This window comes from Dipodomys merriami, unplaced genomic scaffold (assembly GCF_024711535.1).
Source record: "Dipodomys merriami isolate MVZ:Mamm:240054 unplaced genomic scaffold, mDipMer1.0.p SCAF_5, whole genome shotgun sequence".
Lineage (NCBI taxonomy): Eukaryota > Metazoa > Chordata > Mammalia > Rodentia > Heteromyidae > Dipodomys > Dipodomys merriami.
This window is the reverse complement of record NW_027206068.1, coordinates 67,988,517-68,006,570: the sequence shown is the minus strand read 5'-3', so window position 1 is coordinate 68,006,570 and position 18,054 is coordinate 67,988,517. Positions and strand designations below refer to the sequence as shown.

Sequence of the window (18,054 nt, the reverse complement as noted above, 5' to 3'; positions counted from 1 at the left end):
TCAACCACTTAAGCCACAGCACCACTTCCAATTTTCTGGTGGTTAACTGGACATAAGAGTCTCACGGGGGGGGGGGGGGGGGGGGGGGGGCTGGGAAGGTGGCTCAGTGGTAGAGTGCTTGCCTTGTATGCATGAGGCCCTGGGTTCGATTCCTCAGCATCACATAAGCAGAAAAAGCCGGAAGTGGCACTGTGGCTCAAGTGGTAGAGTGCTAGCCTTGAGCTGAAGAGCTGAGAGACAACACCCAGGGCCAGAGTTCAGGTCCCACAATCGACCAAAAAAAAAAAAGAGTCTCATGGACTTTCCTGCCCCGGCTGGCTTTGAACCGTGATCCTCAGATCTCAGCCTCCTGAATAGCTAGGATTACAGGCGTGAGCCACCAGTACCCAGCTTGTTTTCTTATACGTAAAATTATTATTATTTTTCCTTTGGCATGATATAGCTCCAGTTAAGCCTCTGCTAAATACCTATGCAAACTGGGACAGGAGAGAAAAAAAGTACTTGGGCAAGGTTGGAACCCAATGGCCAGCAGTAAGCCATGGGTTTTTAACAAGGAAAATGAAGCCCCAAAGTCAACTTAGACTTAAGAGAAAGATAAGGGAAGGAAAACTTTGCTTCAAGGAAGAAGACATGAATGGTAGAAATGTAAACACATTACTATGTCACTAAACAGGACAAATTATTACAGAGCAATAACGCAATCGTAAGGCTAAATGAGGCCATATCCAGTAACTAGACTACTATAATGTAACTGAAAACAAAATACTGCCTCTCTTGAAGAAAAGCTGTTAGACAAATCACTTTAAAGTTATATAAACAATAGTATTAAAACAATATAGGTGACAAATAAAGCTTTTCCCATTTATAATAAGGCTATACACCTGCATATACAGAGAAAAATGATTTGATCTGTGAAACAAAATTCACAAAATGGTAAAGTTCTTTAAAAAATTTGTTCAAAGAAACTTTGGCTAATTAGCAGATCAAATACTCATATAACTTGGATGTCTTTACACCAGAGCTTGGCGTATTATAACCCAAGGGCCAAAAAAGACTACCAACGGTTTTTGTAAATAAAATTTTATGAGAATCCATAAAATCTAAAGTATTGGCCAAAATCTAAAATACTGACTCTCTGGTCCTATAGTTTACTAACCTATGTCTTTTTTTTTTGGGGGGGGGGGGGGGGTTCCGGTCATGGGGCCTGAACTCTGGGCCTGGGCGCTGTCCCTCAGCCCTTCAGCTCAAGGCTAGCACTCTAGCACTTGAGCCACAGCGCCACTTCCAGCTTTTTTCTTTTTGCTTATGTAGTTCTGAGGAATCGAACCCAGGGCCTCATGCATGCAAGGCAAGAGCTCTACCACTGAGCCACCTTCCCAGCCCCCTAACCTATGTCTTGAGACAAGATTAAGAAAAAACAATAACTAGGTTCTTACTATGCACCAAAAACTAAACTAGGAAGTTTCAATTTATTTTTATTATGTTAAGTCTATCAAAAATGTCTTCTTCCCCAGCTTGCAGTAAAGAAAGTGATAGTCAAGTTAAGAAGCTTGCTCAGCTGGAGGTTCTGAAACTCAAAAACCCTAAGCCTAATTCTCAGGCTCAATGTGTAATACTGCAACGTTTTAAAATTAATTTTTGTGTATGTGTGTTTGTATGAGTGTTGGGACTTGACCACGAAGTCTAAACACTCTAGTAAGGCCTATTTATTTATGTATTTATTTAATTTGCCTGTTATGGGGCTGGAACTCAGGCTTCTTTGGCTCAAGGCCAGTGCTTTACTACTTGAGCCACAGCACCACTTCAGGTGCCACTGAGGAATCGAACCAGGAGCTTTACGCATGCTAGGCAAGCACTCTACCACTGAGCTACATTCCCAGCCCATAGTTTGGCTTTCTTGTTCACAGCTGGTGCCCTACTTACACTTAAGCTAAGCCTCCAGTCTGCAAGGTGGTTTTCTTGGGGGTGGGGAGGGGGTGACAGTCCTGGGGCTTGAACTCAGGGCCTGGATGCTGTCCCTAAGATTTTTTGTTCAAGGTTAGATTACTACCTCTTAAGCCATAGTTCTACATCAACTTTCTTGGTAACTAATTGGAGATAACAGTCTCATGGAGCTGGGTGCTGGTGGCTCAAACCTTTAATCTTAGATACTCAAGAGGCTAAGATCTGAGGATCTTAGTTCAAAGCCAGTACAGCCAGCAAAGTCCTGAGACTCTTATCTCTAATTAACCACCCCAAAATCAGAATTGGAGCAGTAGTTCAAAGTGGTAGAGCACTAGCCTTGAGCAAAAAGTTGTAGGCACTCTACCAATTTAGCCACGCCTCCAACCTGTGCAAAGTTTTCTTAAAAATGAACAATTTTTTGCTTTTTTTGTTTTTTGGGTCTGGTCCTGGGGCCTGAACTCTGGGCCTGGGCGCTGTCCCTCAGCTCTTCAGCTCAAGGCTAGTGCTCTACCCCTTGAGCCACAGCACCACTTCTGGCTTTTTTTTTTCTTTTTGCTTATGTAGTGCTGAGGAATCAAACCCAGGGCCTCAGGCATGCAAGGCAACCATGAGGCCCTGGGTTCAATTCCTCAGTACCACATAAGCAGAAAAAGCTGGAAGTGGTGCTGTGGCTTAAGTGGTACAGTGCTAGCCTTGAGCTGAAGAGCTTAGGAACAGCGCCCAGGCCCAGAGTTCAGGCCCCAAGACCAAGCAAAAAAACAAAAACAAAAACAAAACCAGCGAAACAAAAATGAACAATTTTTAACTTCATTGACTTCACATTTCCTTTCCTATTCTGAAACAGTGGTACTGACCAGACAATAATACAATAAGGTAAATACAGAGCTGGAATACTGGGGTCTTTTTAGGACACAAGAATCCCATTTGTGGTGCTATCTAGATAGTGGAGGGTACCATGCTTCCTGTCTGGGGGAAATATGGCTCCTCTAATAAACCTTGTAATAATCTTTCTCCTGTGCCTGCCTGCCTGACTCTGCGTGGTCCCCTGGGATGGCTGTGGTGGATCTTTCATTGTGGCCTATAGGTTTCCCGGTGGATTTGCTCACCTCCCCACTTTGGATGGGGGTCCGACCAGCTTCCCCAGGACCTATCCTGAGGTCCCTACACTCCTGTCACCAGAGGACCACCAAGGTACTTTCTCCTGACCTGATGCCCATCCAACACTAGCTAATTAAGTCCTACCCCAGATAACTATTGTCATGGAAAAAGGAGGACCTTTACTAACCACTGTCAAGCAGATGCTTCTTGGACCCCTGACTACTTCACCCCTTTACAGCAGGAAGTAGCTCCAGAAGAAAACAACCCATACCACCTGGCCTGGTACCCTTATTTTTATTAAACAACAGAGCAGGGAATGTAAGCATTATGCCCACCTTTGGACCTCAGCTCCACCCAGACAGGAGCTCCTCCCAGACCTGGAGTTCCTGCCATTCAGCTGGCCCCTCCCTCTCTCCACCCAGACCCACCTGAGCTCCCATCTACCTCACTTCCTACCTCGAGACCCTGCTGCTACCTAGATAGTGGAGGGTACCATGTGCTCCCTCTCTGGGGGAAATAATAATAATTATTTCCTTGTAATAATTTAAAAAAAGGGGCTGGGAAGGTGGCTCAGTGGTAGAGCGCTTGCCTTGCATACCTGAGGCCCTGGGTTTGATTCCTCAGCACCACATAAGAAAAAAGCCAGAAGTGGTGCTGTGGCTCAAGTGGTAGAGCGCTAGCCTTGAGCTGAAGAGCTGAGGGACAGCGCCCAGGCCCAGAGTTCAGGCCCCACGACTGGACCCCCTCCCCCCACCCAAAAAAAAAAAAAGAAGCCCATTTGTCTAATGTCTTGCAGGTGGTCATATTAATAAATGCTCTGTGAACTTAGTTCCTCAGCTGGACTCAGGATTCTGAGTAGCTGTTCACAGGCAAGAGCTCTCGTCATTCTGAAGCAACAATGATTATAAACCTCATCAAATTGGGATGACTGCATGCCTTCTTTTTCTTGTCCATTTTGCCAATTATGATTTATATTCTTTTTCTCAAGAATTGGTCCAAGGCAACTTGCCAGAAGTCTTTGAGAAAATTAATGACAACTCATTGCCTCAAGATTGGTTTGCTATACAACTCCCATCTCTCCTGTGGTCCTAACATGATTCAAAGATTAATTAAAAATTAACTAATTTTCTCAGTGTGTGTGTGTGTGTGTGTGTGTGTGTGTGTGTGTGTGTGTGTGTGTGTGTGTGTGTGTGTGTGTGTGTGTGTGTGTGTGTGTGTGTGTGTGTGTGTGTGTGTGTGTGTGTGTGTGTGTGTGTGTGTGTGTGTGTGTGTGTGTGTGTGTGTGTGTGTGTGTTGGTGGCATGGCTTTAACTCAGTCTGAGCTCTTTTTGCTCAAGGCTAGGGCTGTATTACTTTGAGCCACAGCTCCGTTTCTGGTTTTCTGACTGTTAATTAGAGCTAAGAGTTTTCCCAGACTTTCTTTCCTGGGCTGGCTTAGAATTTGGATCTCAGATCTTAGCCTCTGGAGTAGCTAGGATTACAGGCTTGAGCCACCAGCACTCAGCCAAAGATCTTTTTTTTTTATTTTTGGTACCAGTCTTGGGGCTTGGACCTGGGCATAATCCTTGAATTTTTGTGCTCAAGGCTAGCACTCTTCCTCTTGAGCCATAGCTCTACTGGCTTTTTGGTGATTAACTGTAAATAAGAGTCTCATGGACTTTCCTGCCCAAGCTGGCTCTGAACTATGATCCTCAGATTTCAGTCTTCTGAGGAGCATGAGTCACCAATGTCCATCTCAAATATCATTTTTAATGTGTTAGCCAGAAAGGATAGTGGAACTATAGCCAACTTCCAAAGTTAAAGAGGGACGCTAAGTGATGAAGACATGGCTCAAAAGGTAGAGTGTTTGCACAGTGAGCTCCTGTTCTCAAATGGTATTACTGACCAAAAAAAAAAAAACGAAGAAAAACAATATGGGGCAGGAGGTAGTAGTTAAGTAGTTCTATCTCTAACATATTCTGAAAATGATTGGCTTGGAGAATAACATTAGCAGTCCATCAAGGTGAGGTTGACATGTCATATATACATAGTTCCTACTATTCAACATCATATTTCAGCATGGGCTGGCGGGGCTGTCTGTACACAGAAAATCCAATGAGAATCATTATTTAATCGATGCTAACAGATAGAAAATTTAATGGTTAATACTACAGAGGCTGATTGGGAATACAGCCCAGTGGTAGAATATATGCTCTTTATGTGCAAGGCCTTGGGTTCAATCTCCAGCACTTAATACACACGGATACATGTAATTGTATATGTACACAAATATGTGTATACACATACAAACACATATACACATATACATACACATAGGGGTTTGAAACTCAGATCAACCATTTAATTAGTATATTATTGGGACAAGTTGCTTCTGATTCAGTTTACTAATCTGCAAAATGGGTATCATTTTCTAACAATCACAGGCTTTTAAGAATTAAATTAGCCAAGCCGGGCGCTGGTGGCTCACGCCTGTAATCCTAGCTACTCAGGAGGCTGAGATCTGAGGATCGCGGTTCAAAGCCAGCCCGGGCAGGAGAGTCCGTGAGACTCCTATCTCCAATAAACCACCAGAAAACCGGAAGTGGCGCTGTAGCTCAAGTGGTAGAGCGCTCGCCTTGAGCTGAAGAGCTGAGGGACAGCGCCCAGGCCCAGAGTTCAAGCCCCACGACCGACAAAAAAAAAAAAAAAAAAAAAAGAATTAAATTAGCCAATACATATAAGCAGTCACAAGAAGCTTTCAATCATTGTTACAACATATGACTTTTGCTAGTCATTCAATCTATTCTTCATCATCACTTCCATATAAAAGTCTTCATGTGTAACAACAGATCTCTTTTTACCACCCATTTCTTTGGCTGGGCACTGGTGGCTCACGCCTGTAATCCTAGCTATTCAGGAGGCTGAGATCTGAAGATCATGGTTCAAAGCCAGCCTGGGCAGGAAAGTCCATGAGACTCTTATCTCCAATTAATCACCAGAAAACCAGAAGTGGCTCGGTGGCTCAAGGGTAAGAGCACTAGCCTTGAGCTGAAGAGCAGAGGGACAGCACTCAGGCCCAGAGTTCAAGCCCTACAACTGACCGCCTGCCCCCCCTCCAAAAAAAAGAGAAGTTTGTTGCCAACGAGGTCAACTATTTTCAAGAAAAAAATTTTTTTTCAACTTTTGTCATTTCATTAACCCTGTTTTCAGAAATCTTTATGTATCTATGGAACTATATACAGCATAAAGGGAAGGAAAAAAATAGGTACTTTCTTACCATTAAATGCCTGTTGTAAATGCGTGGGCAGAGGTGCGTGGGAAAGTGTTGCTGCATGCTGAGCTCCTGGTTGTAAACCCTTTAGTAAATCTGAGAGGAAGAAAGCCTTGTCAGTGATCTTAAAGCACTATCCGAATCCTCTTAGATCAAATTTAAAATAGTCTCGCTTATCATAATACCAGAACTTGTCCTGTTACGTACAAGGGCCTTCTAAAACTGGAGTATAAAACAATAAAAAAATTGTGTATGTGTATACAAAAAAGTCTTCGTTTTATGAACTTAAGATAGAAAGTTTAGATGGTTCATTTCAAAACTGTAAGCAAAGTTCTATGATCTAGTAATTAGATTTATAGATGAAATAAACAACATATTTTATTTTTTAAAAAATAAATCTATTTTTCTTTAACTCCAGCTGGACAACAGCCAATCAGAATAAATTCACGTGGTTCCCTTTCTCACAACTAGACAGCCATGTAAAAAACAAAAAGGCCCACTTACTCTGAGTTAGGCTGTGGTGGAAAGCGGCTGAGGTAGATCCCGAGGTGGTTGTCACTCCAGCGGTGTCCGTTCCAAAGCCAAGGAGCTCCAAGGGAAACTGGAAGGGCATGGTCACTGGAACAAGGCCACCCAGCATCCCAAAAGGAGTCACATTTTGATTTGTTACAGACAAAGGTGATGTCATGAGAGTCAGAGGTGAGGCATTAGCCAATAATGATGCTCCTGCTGTGGACTGTGCAGAAACCAGGGGTCAAAATAGATAACAAGGTATTTCACCTAAATTGACTTATTTAACATCCTCAAGAATGTAACACTGTGTCTCATAGCTGTTCTAACAAACTCTGAAACAGGGGAAATATCTATTTTAAAAAGAGCTACTAATATTGCTTCTGAAAAATCTATAAATTACATTTGGAAATTTTGGGGTACTTAGTTCTGTTACCACTGACAAAGAATTATTCTTAATGACCCAATGCCCATTTACTCTTCTAATTCCAAACCTTACAATTCTATTTCACTTCTGTTCCAAGGTCACAAATCTGAGTCACTAGGAAATTATTCTGTGCAATTTCAACTGTAACTAGAGATGTTCGTTCCTTTTCTTGTTATGACTGCTCCTGGCACAATGCCTGCAGCAGCTGCAGTTCCTAACCATTGTTATTTGAGTCCTAGTCTATAGCTTTTACTTTGATCACAGCACCTTAAAAAACCAACAACAAAAAAGTGAGGTCATCTCGGTGCTCTTCCCCATGCTCAGACTTACCTAGCTTTCCCCAAAGCTAATGGATAATCTTACTTATGCCCCATCTGAATTTGTAGACGTAAGTTTTCTCTCTCCCTTCCTTCAATTACTTGTGGTACTGAGCTTGAAGCCAGTGCCTCACACTTGCTTAGAAAGTACTGTATCAGGGCTGGGAAGGTGGCTCAGTGGTAGAGCGCTTGCCTTGCATGCCTGAGGCCCTGGGTTCGACTCCTCAGCACTACATAAGCAAAAAGAAAAAAGCTGGGTGTGGCGCTGTGGCTCAAGTGGTAGAGCGCTAGCCTTGAGCTGAAGAGCTGAGGGACAGTGCCCAGGCCCAGAGTTCAGGCCCCACGACTGGACCCCCCCCCCAAAAAAAAAGAAAGTACTGTATCAGCTGAGCTACACGCTTAGCCCTCTTGTTTGTAGAATTCTCTTACATATAGCTAGTATTGTCTGTCCATGATTCATTCCTCTGTCTTCTCAGATAAAGACCTCTTCTTCTTTTTTTAAACAATCACACTATTACTTCTGGATCTTTCCCAACTCTTCGAAATAATCTAACATTATTTGTATTCCTTTTATAATCAAAGTAACTCAACGGCAACTTCCGCTTTCCATATCTCTGAAGACTGGTTTCTATTTCACTGCTTTTTTCAACTCAGAGTCCCTAAGGAAAGAGGCAAACTGGGAAGAATTTCCATTCTTGGTCACATGGGCTTGAGCCCCTGTTTATAAATATAAGCACTTAGATCACAAGCTAACACTCGTGAGATTTCAGTGGGAAATTGTACTCCCTAAGCTAATTGCAGTAAATGATTTGTTCCTATTTGACCTTTCTCTGATGTATAATTACGAAGATTTGACAGCCTTAAATTTTCTCAATACTAGACATTACTTACTAGAGTTTCTGCCACTATAATTTTTCTTTTGTAGGTTTTTTTTTAAAAATCAAATCCAAACTCCCGTCATCAAACATTTTACAGTTCTAAACTGGGTGAGGAAAACTCAATCCTTTATGTTTTATTCAACATAAATGTTATCTATTGTTAACACTTATTTGTTTAGGTTAATTTTTTGTTATTTCCACTAACACACCATATTAATTTTAAAAGGGCTGATGGTTTTTTAATAGTACTCAAAATGCAATTTTCCATTAGATGTATGAATGCCATATTACATACATTTTTACACTCAAGTGTCCATACCACCGCTGAACAAAAAGTGAAGAATATTCTCCAGAAACATTCTGTTCTGGGTTTTCCATTCATTTCCACTTCCATGTCCTTTGTTGCTGCTAACATTTATATTCACAGTTCTGGCAGTTACTTCAAGGTTAATCCTTTGTGTTCAAAGGTTTACTAAATTATCCCACCTGAGTATCCAGCACTCACAGACCTGACGTGTACAGAATTGGAATGACCTCGTGCAACCTTGTCCTTACCACCTTTTGCTAACTGCAATCATCAAACCTCTGCTCTCGGTCTGCAATTTAAATCTCAGGCCTCACAAAATGAAGGTGCGCTTACAGTCAACGCACCTGTTTTGTTTTTCAAGTCAGTACTCCCTCTTAAATGGAACTACAAATCTTCATCATTTTATACTTAGATCATTTTATACTTGATGGCTTTTTAAAATTTGTCTGGCTGTTCCTCTGTTATGCTGGTGCAATTGGGAAAAAATTACCCGGGTTAGAAATAACCACATCTTAAGACAACTAGGGCAGAAAAGAGCCTGCATCAGTTTAAACATTGAGCAAGAGTTGTTCTTCTATTTTGGTAAGAGTATTTCAGCAAAGGATGGCAGGGAGTCTCTGAGGCTCTCTGCCCATGGGTGGCCTGAGTGAAGAACATAAGATTCTGCTAAGAACCTTTCCAAGTCTTATTGGAGGTGTCCACCAGAAGCACTAAAATAGATGTGAATGTAAACAAGCAAGTTCCAAGCCTGTGTGTTAGTAATTAAAAAAAAATACCAGCCACAACTATCTCACATTTTATATTCTCTAAGAATGTATCACTTACATTTATAAATCGAAATTGAAACACCAGGTAATGTACAGTTACATGGGCATTTAGAAACGTCCCTATCTTGAGATAGAGACCTCCCAGAAAGCCAATGCTGATAACCTTTCAATAAGCAGTGTAAATGAAGTAGGCTCAGGTCAATGTTCCATTTCAAAACCATTTCCCATCACCTCTACATTTCATGCTCCTCTCATGTTCAGTATTCAATCTTTTCAAAATCCTATCTTCCTCTTGGGTGAGTATACCTGTCCCTTGTTTACCCCAATAATTCAGGGTGACCTTTTTTAATATGTATTTTTGTTCTTTTGGTGCTAGTACTGGGGTTCAGGTTTCTGTGCTTTTCTTTTCTTTTTTTTTTTCATTCAGGGTTGGCACTCTACCACTTGAGCCACACCTCCAGTTGCATCTTTTTGCAGATAAATGGGAGCTAAGAGTCCCTCAGATTTGTCTGCCTAGCTGGCAGGACTTCCAACCTCAACTCTAGAGTAGCAATAATTACAGGTATGACCCAGCAGGGTGATCTTCTTAAGTGTAAATCAGACCTTACCACTCTACTGTTCAAGACTACACGCACACAGAATGAAATCTGAAGTTCTTATTGTGGCCCTAAGCTTTTAATACAGTTCTGGTTTCTCTGCATAGTCTGGCATTGTCTTTACACTTTCCCTTCTTCTTTCCACATGGAATCCTCAATGAAGTATAACTTCCTACAAGAACACTATCCTAGTCCTTCATTTGTTAGCAGCAATCAATCCATACCCTTTATTTGGTTCATAGTACTTGCCACATAAAAAAAAAAACAAAACCACACCACCAAAAATTACCCTTTGGCTATCTTCCTATCTCAAGTATAAGCTCCACAAGAGTGGGAAAGGCGAGTAAGCGTGTGTGACTAAGGGGCCCTCACTTCCCTGGCACCGACTGCCTGGTACATGGCACAAACAATAATCATTTGCTTCATGAATGAGTGGATTCTGTTTTTGTTTTGTTTTGAGTCGGGTGTGGGGCTTGATCTCTGGGCCTGGGCGTTGTTCCTGAGCTCTTCTGGTCAAGTCTAGTGCTTTACCACCTGAGCCACAGTGCCACTTCCGGTTTTCTGGTGGTTTACTGGAGGTACAAGTCTCATGGATTTTCCTGCCTGGGCTGGCTTTGAACCACAATCTTCAAATCTCAGCTTCCAGAGTAGCTAGCATTATAGGCATGAGCCACCAGCACCCAGCTGGGTTCTGTTTTTGTTCGTTTTAAGCTTTTACATCAACTTTATTCTCACAACCTGTGTGAGTTAACCAACCCCCACACTGCCAACTATTGTAGAAATCTTATATGTACCACATCTCATACTCAACAGTGAGTTCTGGGTTGCAAAAGAGGATTTACTGTTTGTACCTGTCTATATGGGTTCTGTAGTTATAAAGTGGCAAAAATAGGATTCATAGAAAATCAGTAAGCTGAATTTAAGAGAGAAGAAGAAACTCCTGAATGAAAAGTGGTTAAATAGAAAGCAAGTAGAGTTAATGATTTGGATCCAGAAAGATTTTTATGTTTGGTCCTACAAAGCTAAAGGACTATCATATTCCTCTTGCAGATGAACAGACAAAGCAGATGCCTTTTAGACAAGAGAATGTTTCACAGGCACAGATAGGAAGGCAGTGATAAGACACGAGATGCTATGTTCATATAAAAATCTTAGGTAAACAGAGGGTAGAATCAACCGTATTCAATTACTGGCTTTTTTCTAGTCAAACCCGTAAGACAGAGAAAATGAGACCATATATGAAGGCACGGAGAGACCATATATGAAACACTGGGAGAGGAGAAAATCAGGAAGGAGAAACACAAATTTTGTCATGTAGCTTTCTTGCTGCTTTAAATTCAAAGAAAATGAACAAAAGAAAACAGACTTTCTAGTTTACTCTCAATCCCGTATTTATAATGTGCAAACAAAAGCATAGCTATGACACTTAGCTTAACAGAGACAATATTTATGACAATATTTATATTATTATGGATTTAACCAAAAATTGTGATTGCTCTTTCAGAACAGGGCAAATATGTCTTATTTTTCATAATGAAAAGCCAAAACATAAAACTGATAAAAGCCAAAGTTTTTCATTCACTATTCTTATTTAAAAGGCAGAAAAGGCTGTTAAACAGTACAGAGCCAGGCGGTAGTGGCTCACACCTATAATCCTAGCTACCCAGGAGGCTGAGATCTGAGGATCATGGTTCAAAGCCAGCCCAGGCAGGAAAGTCCACAAGACTCTTATCTCCAATAAATCACCAGAAAACTGGAAGTGGCGCTGCGGCTCACATGGTAGAGCACTAGCCTTGAGAAGAGCTGAGAGACAGCGCTCAGGCCCAGAGTTCAAGCCCCACTATGACAAAAAAAAAAAAAAGTACATGATGCTATGAAGGGCTTAGGACAGTAACTTTTTTTTTTTCTTTTTTTTTGGGGGGGGGGCTGTTCGGTCGTGGGGCCTGAACTCTGGGCCTGGGCGCTGTCCCTCAGCTCTTCAGCTCAAGGCTAGCGTTCTACCACTTGAGCCACAGCGCCACTTCCAGCTTTTTTCTTTTTGCTTATGCGGTGCTGAGGAATCAAACCCAGGACCTCAAGCATGCAAGGCAAGCGCTCTACCACTGAGCCACCTTCCCAGCCCATCCTGGTTTTATTTTCTTGTTGCTGATGAAAGTGAAATTATACAGATAAATCAGGTTAATCTGATACTTCAATTTGTGAACTACCAATTAACTGAACTTGCTATATATCAAATTCTGGAACCAAGTCATTCCTAAGCCTACTTAAGTGGTAGAATAATAATTTAGGTTTTGTTTTGTTTTGTTTTGTCGGTTGTGGGGCTTGAACTCAGGCACTGTGGGCACTGTCCCTGAGCTCTTTGAAGGCTAGCAGGCTCTACCACTTTGAGCCACAGCATCACTTCTGGTTTTCTGATGGTTAACTGGAGATAAGAGTCAGTCTTTCCTGCCCAGGTTGGCTTTGAACCACCATCCTCAGATCTAACCTACTGAGTAGCTAGGATTACAGGTGAGAGCCACCAGCGCCTGGCTATGCTTTGGGTTTTAAACATGTACTGCATACAAACCCTTACAATGTTCTAAACAATAAAGAACCTCTACAAACAACAGGGAAAATCCTTTTGTTACATATTCCTACTACAAAAATAGGAGGAAGTATCGTTAGAGTACTTCCTTAGACCACACAATTCCACAAGTCAGAAAAGTCATGATATCTAAACAATATTAACTAATAAAATTCCCACAGAGAAAAATACTGCTGGGAAAATGAATTAATTTATTTTTCCTAAGTTTGCCTACAATGAACACATATTATCTTCCAGGAGAAAAAATAATAAGGAAGTCATTAATGTGAAGGACAAATTTGAGAACTCCTCAGAATATAAACTTGGTAGACAATGGTAAACACTGATAAAATCTACGAATAATGCTGAGTCCATAGATATATAGAGATAAATCTGTATGGCAAAGCCAAGTTTGAAATTAAGGGGTATTTGCTTAGTATGAAGGTGGCTCATGCCTGTAATCCTAGCTACTCAGGAGGTTGAGATCTGAGGATCAGGTTCAAAGCCAACTCAGAAAGAAAAGGCTGTGAGATTTTTATCTCCAATAAATCACTTAAAACAAAAAAACAGAAGTGGTGGTATGGTTCAAGTGGTAGAGTGCTAGCCTTGAGATAAAGAGGCTCAGGGACAGTGTCCAAGCTCTGAGTTCAAGCCACAGGACCAGAAAAAAAAAATCTATGAATAATAAGAGTTCTCAAAAACTAGGGAAAGGCTAGACAGGCACAATCCCAGTACTCAGGAGATTGAGGCAGGAGGATTATGAGGTCAAGGTTAGCCTGGCATACTATACAAGACCTTATGTCAAAAAACAAAGAAACAAAAACACTTAGGATAAATTAATCAAGGGTCTGGGAAGGTGGCTCAATGGTAGAGTGTTTGCCTTGCAGGCATGAGGCCCTGGGTTCGATTCCTCAGCACCACATAAGCAAAAAGAAAAAAGCCGGAAGTGGCGCTGTGGCTCAAGTGGTAGAGCCCTAGCCTTGAGCTGAAGAGCTGAGGGACAGCGCCCAGGCCCAGAGTTCAGGCCCCACAACCGGACCCCCCCACCAAAAAAAAAAAAAAAAAGATAAATTAATCAAAAACAATACTCAGACACATAAAATTTTTTGAGCTTAAGAAATATCAAAGCAGAGTGCTGGTAGCTTATGTTTATAATCCTAGCTACTCAGGAGGCTGAGATCTGAGGACCATGGTTTAAAGCCAACTTGGGCAAAAAAGTCCTTGATACTCTTATCTCCAATTACCCCCAAAGAAGCCAGAAGTAAAGGTATAGCTCAAGTAGTAGAGTGTGTGCCTTGAGAGGAAAAAAAAAAAAAGCTCAAGGACAGCACCCATACTGATCAAGACCCAGGGCCAGTAAGCATGTACACATGCACACGGACACACGCTCACATGCACACATACACACACACAAAGTCAGTCGGAGCAATATTTACTGTTTGTGGAGTGAAACAGTGACAAGAGTGTGTAAAAGAAAGAAGTGATCAGCTATGCAAAGCTAAGATAAAATAACATCTACATTCCATGTGGTTTTTTTGTCGGTCATGTTTGAACTCAGGGCCTGAGCTTTTTTGCTTAAGACTAGTGCTCTACCACTTTGAGCCACAGTGCCACTTCTGGTTTACTGGTGGTTAATTGTAGGTAAGAGTCTCATAGACTTTTCTGCTCGGGCTGGCTTTGAACTGCAATCTTCAGATCTCAGCCTCCCAGGTAGCTAGGATTATAGGTGTGAGCCATCGGTATCCAGATTATGTTCCATGTTTTGAAGTTATGTTAGAATCTTAAGTTTTCATTTAATTCTTGATTTTAACCTAGGAGATATAGTTGCTTTTTTTTTTTTTTTTCATCAGTTGTGGGGCTTGACCTCAGGGCCTGGGCACTGTTCCTGAGCTTCTTTTGCTCAAGGCTAGCACTCTACCACTTGAGCCACAGCACCACTTCCAGTTTTCAGGTGGAATATTGGAGATAAGAGTCTCAGGAACTTTCCTGCCTGGGCTGGCTTTGAACCCCGATCTCAGATCTCAGACTCTTCAATATCTAGGATTACAGGCATGAGCCACCAGTGCCTGCCAGTTTGATTTTAATTGATGTTGGGTTTTTAAAAATTAATATCTCATTATGTAGCCCAGTTTCAGGCTGGCCTGTGACTCCAGATCTGCCTTAGCTTCCTGAGGGTTAAGATTACAGGCATGGAACACCATGTCCTACACAGTTTTCAGTTTTGTTATTTTTCAGCACTAAAGATTAAATACAGGACCGTGTAATGGTAGGCAATATCTTTACCACAGAACTATATCACCAGTTTGAAATATAATTTTAAACACAGTTTCACTGTTTGTTAATATTAAGGTGAACATGTAATAGTATTTGGGGGGGGTGGATACTAAAGATCCATCTACCTAGGGTCTCACACATACTAGGCAGGTGCTCTAACCCTGAGCTAACATCCCAGCCCCTTTTTACTTTATTTTGAGACATATTCAGTAAGCTGCCCAAGCTCGTCTTTAAACTTGAGATCCTCCTGCCTCAGCTGTTCAACTAGCTGAGATGATTGTATAATTTCACATCACCATATCCAGCCCAACATGTGATACTTTCCTACAACAAAACAAAAAAAAAATAAAAGGAACACAAAACCAGGTCCCAATAAACTCTGATCCGCAAGTGTGTCAGTCACTGGTTATGATGATATCATCATCAGCAACATTCCATGGCAATAACCATAATCAGCCTAATATAAAATCCATTACAGCATACATATTGCATACATTAAAGTAGCTCAGAAGAAAGACTGCAATCTTACATGTGAAGATCCAGAACATTCATACATACATACCTGCACACTGGCTGTTACCACTGAAGACCCTGAGGCAGAGGACAGTCTATGTGGAGTAGATAACGATTTAGTAGCACCCTGTATTCCACTTCCTGTTCCACCAGATAGACTAGTCCTAGTAGCTCCGCTTGAGTTAAGGTTGCTACCTCTGCTGGCAGGTACATTCATTGCAATTCCACTCAAGCTGTTCTTCCCAATAGTTCCAGTAGATAACGAGTTTGTTAGCTTAGAAGGGGCCTGAAGATTTTTTGTAGACGGAAGGCTTGAAGTGCGATTAGAGGGCATTAAATTCAAGGTGGGAGACTGTCTGCTGATGTTCAATCCAGTGGGCTGTTTATGGACTGGGTTGTTACTGGTAGAGTGGCTACTCTGGGCTACTAGTGTATTTGGATTGGAAGAACTTGGGCATATTGTAGGCTTGGGAGCTGGGTTGGATTTAGAAATTAGTTTAGATGACACTGAAGGCTTGGCTGACAGAGAGGGCTTGGGTGAAGCAGAAGGCTTAGGTGAGGGCAAGGGTTTGGGAGATGTGGCAGGTTTGGGAGATGCGGCAAGTTTTGGGGATGCAGTCATTGAGAAGGGGGATTTGAAACCCTGCGTGGAGATTTGTGACACCATAGCCTTGGCTAAATAGTTACTAGAGGTAGTGGTGCTTGGTGCTGTCCTAGAAACCAGGGGAACCAGAGACCCCTGAGAACCATTTCCAGGGGAGGGGGTAGATAAGGGGAGCCGGTACATAAGTGGCTTATCTGAAGTCTTCAGTAGTGGGGATGAACAGGAAAGTTGGGGATTATTACTTAATTTCACCACTGGGTTGGTATGTGACTTACTAATGGTTGCCTGTAATGGAGAAACATAGTTCTGCTGGACAGCTGAGTGCTGGTGGGCCTTTGTGACTTGTGTTAATGAAGAAGCATCTTGGGCCTCTGATGTTCCCAGAGTGTGAGAGGAGGCAGCAACTTGGGCTTGGGAAGAAGAGGATGTATGAGTCTGCGAAGAGGAAGAAGCATGAATCTGGCTTGACCTTTGTAGTCCTTGTTGAAGTAGCCTGGCTGGCAATGGTTCTAAGGAGACTTTAGGGTTCTGAATTGAAGAACCAGCAATAAGGCCAGAAGAGATGCCAGTATGAGCTAAATCCTGGGGTTTCTTTGGTACTGGTCCTGTGTGACCAGCAATAAGACTTGATGAATGTGCGGTCTGAGTAGAATCTAGTTTTTTGGGAGTTGCCAGTGGCAGCTTACTCATGATAGTTGCTAATTTTTCTTCTCTTAGTCCTGGACGAGGTTTTGTACCTGGCATGCTTATCCTTGAACCAACTGCAGTGCCCTTGTTCCCATTGTTGATGACAGCCAAAGCTTCAGAAACAAGTTCCAGTGAAGGCGAGTGGAAAGAAAGGTCTTCATCTGGGGAGTCATCGAGGCAGATGGTTTCTTGAGCTGGTGTTGAGCTGGAGCTGGTTGAAGCAACAACAGAAGCACTGGAGCTGGATGAAGGACCACTGACTGAGGCCACCAAGGATGAAGGTGCTTTTGAGTCCTTTTTTGGACTACACTCCTAGTATAAGTCGCATCATATGAGAAAAAATAGAAACAGTTAATTAAAAAATTACAATGTTTTAAAAGCAGTGAGAAATTATCCTGATGACTAAAACTGCTTTTGTATTAGACGTCTTCAGACTGTCAAAGCCAAAATAATTATTATTTTGTTCTGGTACTGGGGCTTGAACTCAGGTCCTCTTACTCTTATTTGGCTTTTACACTCAAGGCTGGTGCTCTACCATTTGAGTTATATCTCCACTTCTGCCTTTTTGATGGTTAACTGGAAATAAAAATCTGCCCAGGTTGGCTTTGGACCTCAATCCTCAGAGCTCAGCTTCCCAAGTGGCTAGGATTACAGGTGTGAGCCATCCAGTGCCCGGCTCTCCTTTATATTTAAAGACTACTTTTCTTTTTTAGTAAGGTTTCCTAGGATGCTGACCATTGTTCTTTGCTTTTTCCCATTTCTGACTCTTTATATGCTGGAGTATGCAGTATGTAGCATGCAGTGACCCACATCCAACATAGACACCTAAAGCATTCCAAGCATTTTAAATAATTATTTCCTACTCATTATGGTAGAAGTCATTTGTAAGTTATTCAAGTATGTGTTTACTAGGTGTATACTGAAAGGAAGTTTCTATGCTCAGAAAACAAGGGAAATATGGCTAGGAATGTGGCTCAGTGGTACAGTGCTTGCCTAGCATGCATGAAACCCTGGGATAGATTCCTCAGTACCACATACACACAGCAAACACCAGATGTGGCACTGTAGCTCAAATGGTAGAATGCTAGCCTTGAGCCAAAGAAGTTCAGGGATAGTGCCCAAGCTCTGAGTTCAAGTCCTAGGACTGGCAAAAAAAGGAAAAGAAAAAGAAAAAGAAAACAAGGGAAACCTCTAAATAACTAAAAGAATATTATCTGTTGTCTGAAAATATTCTTTCTCAACCAGATCCTGGTAGCTCATACCTATAATCCTAGCTACTCAGGAAGCTAAGATGTGAGGATTATGATTTGAAGCGAGTC

At 41.9% G+C, this 18,054-nt stretch overlaps 1 protein-coding gene across 2 annotated transcripts in view; it reads right to left on the bottom strand.

The window, feature by feature from the left end:
- Ubn2 (ubinuclein 2) overlaps nt 1–18,054 on the bottom strand; it is an 83,239-nt gene that overhangs the window by 11,888 nt on the left and 53,297 nt on the right. For both annotated transcript variants that reach the window (XM_069996882.1, XM_069996883.1), the window contains exons 14-16: nt 15,494–17,047; nt 6,797–7,028; nt 6,299–6,388 (exon numbers count right to left, since the gene is read on the bottom strand). In XM_069996882.1, coding sequence (XP_069852983.1) covers nt 6,299–6,388; nt 6,797–7,028; nt 15,494–17,047 — 1,876 coding nt within the window. The remainder of the gene's footprint in view (nt 1–6,298; nt 6,389–6,796; nt 7,029–15,493; nt 17,048–18,054) is intronic.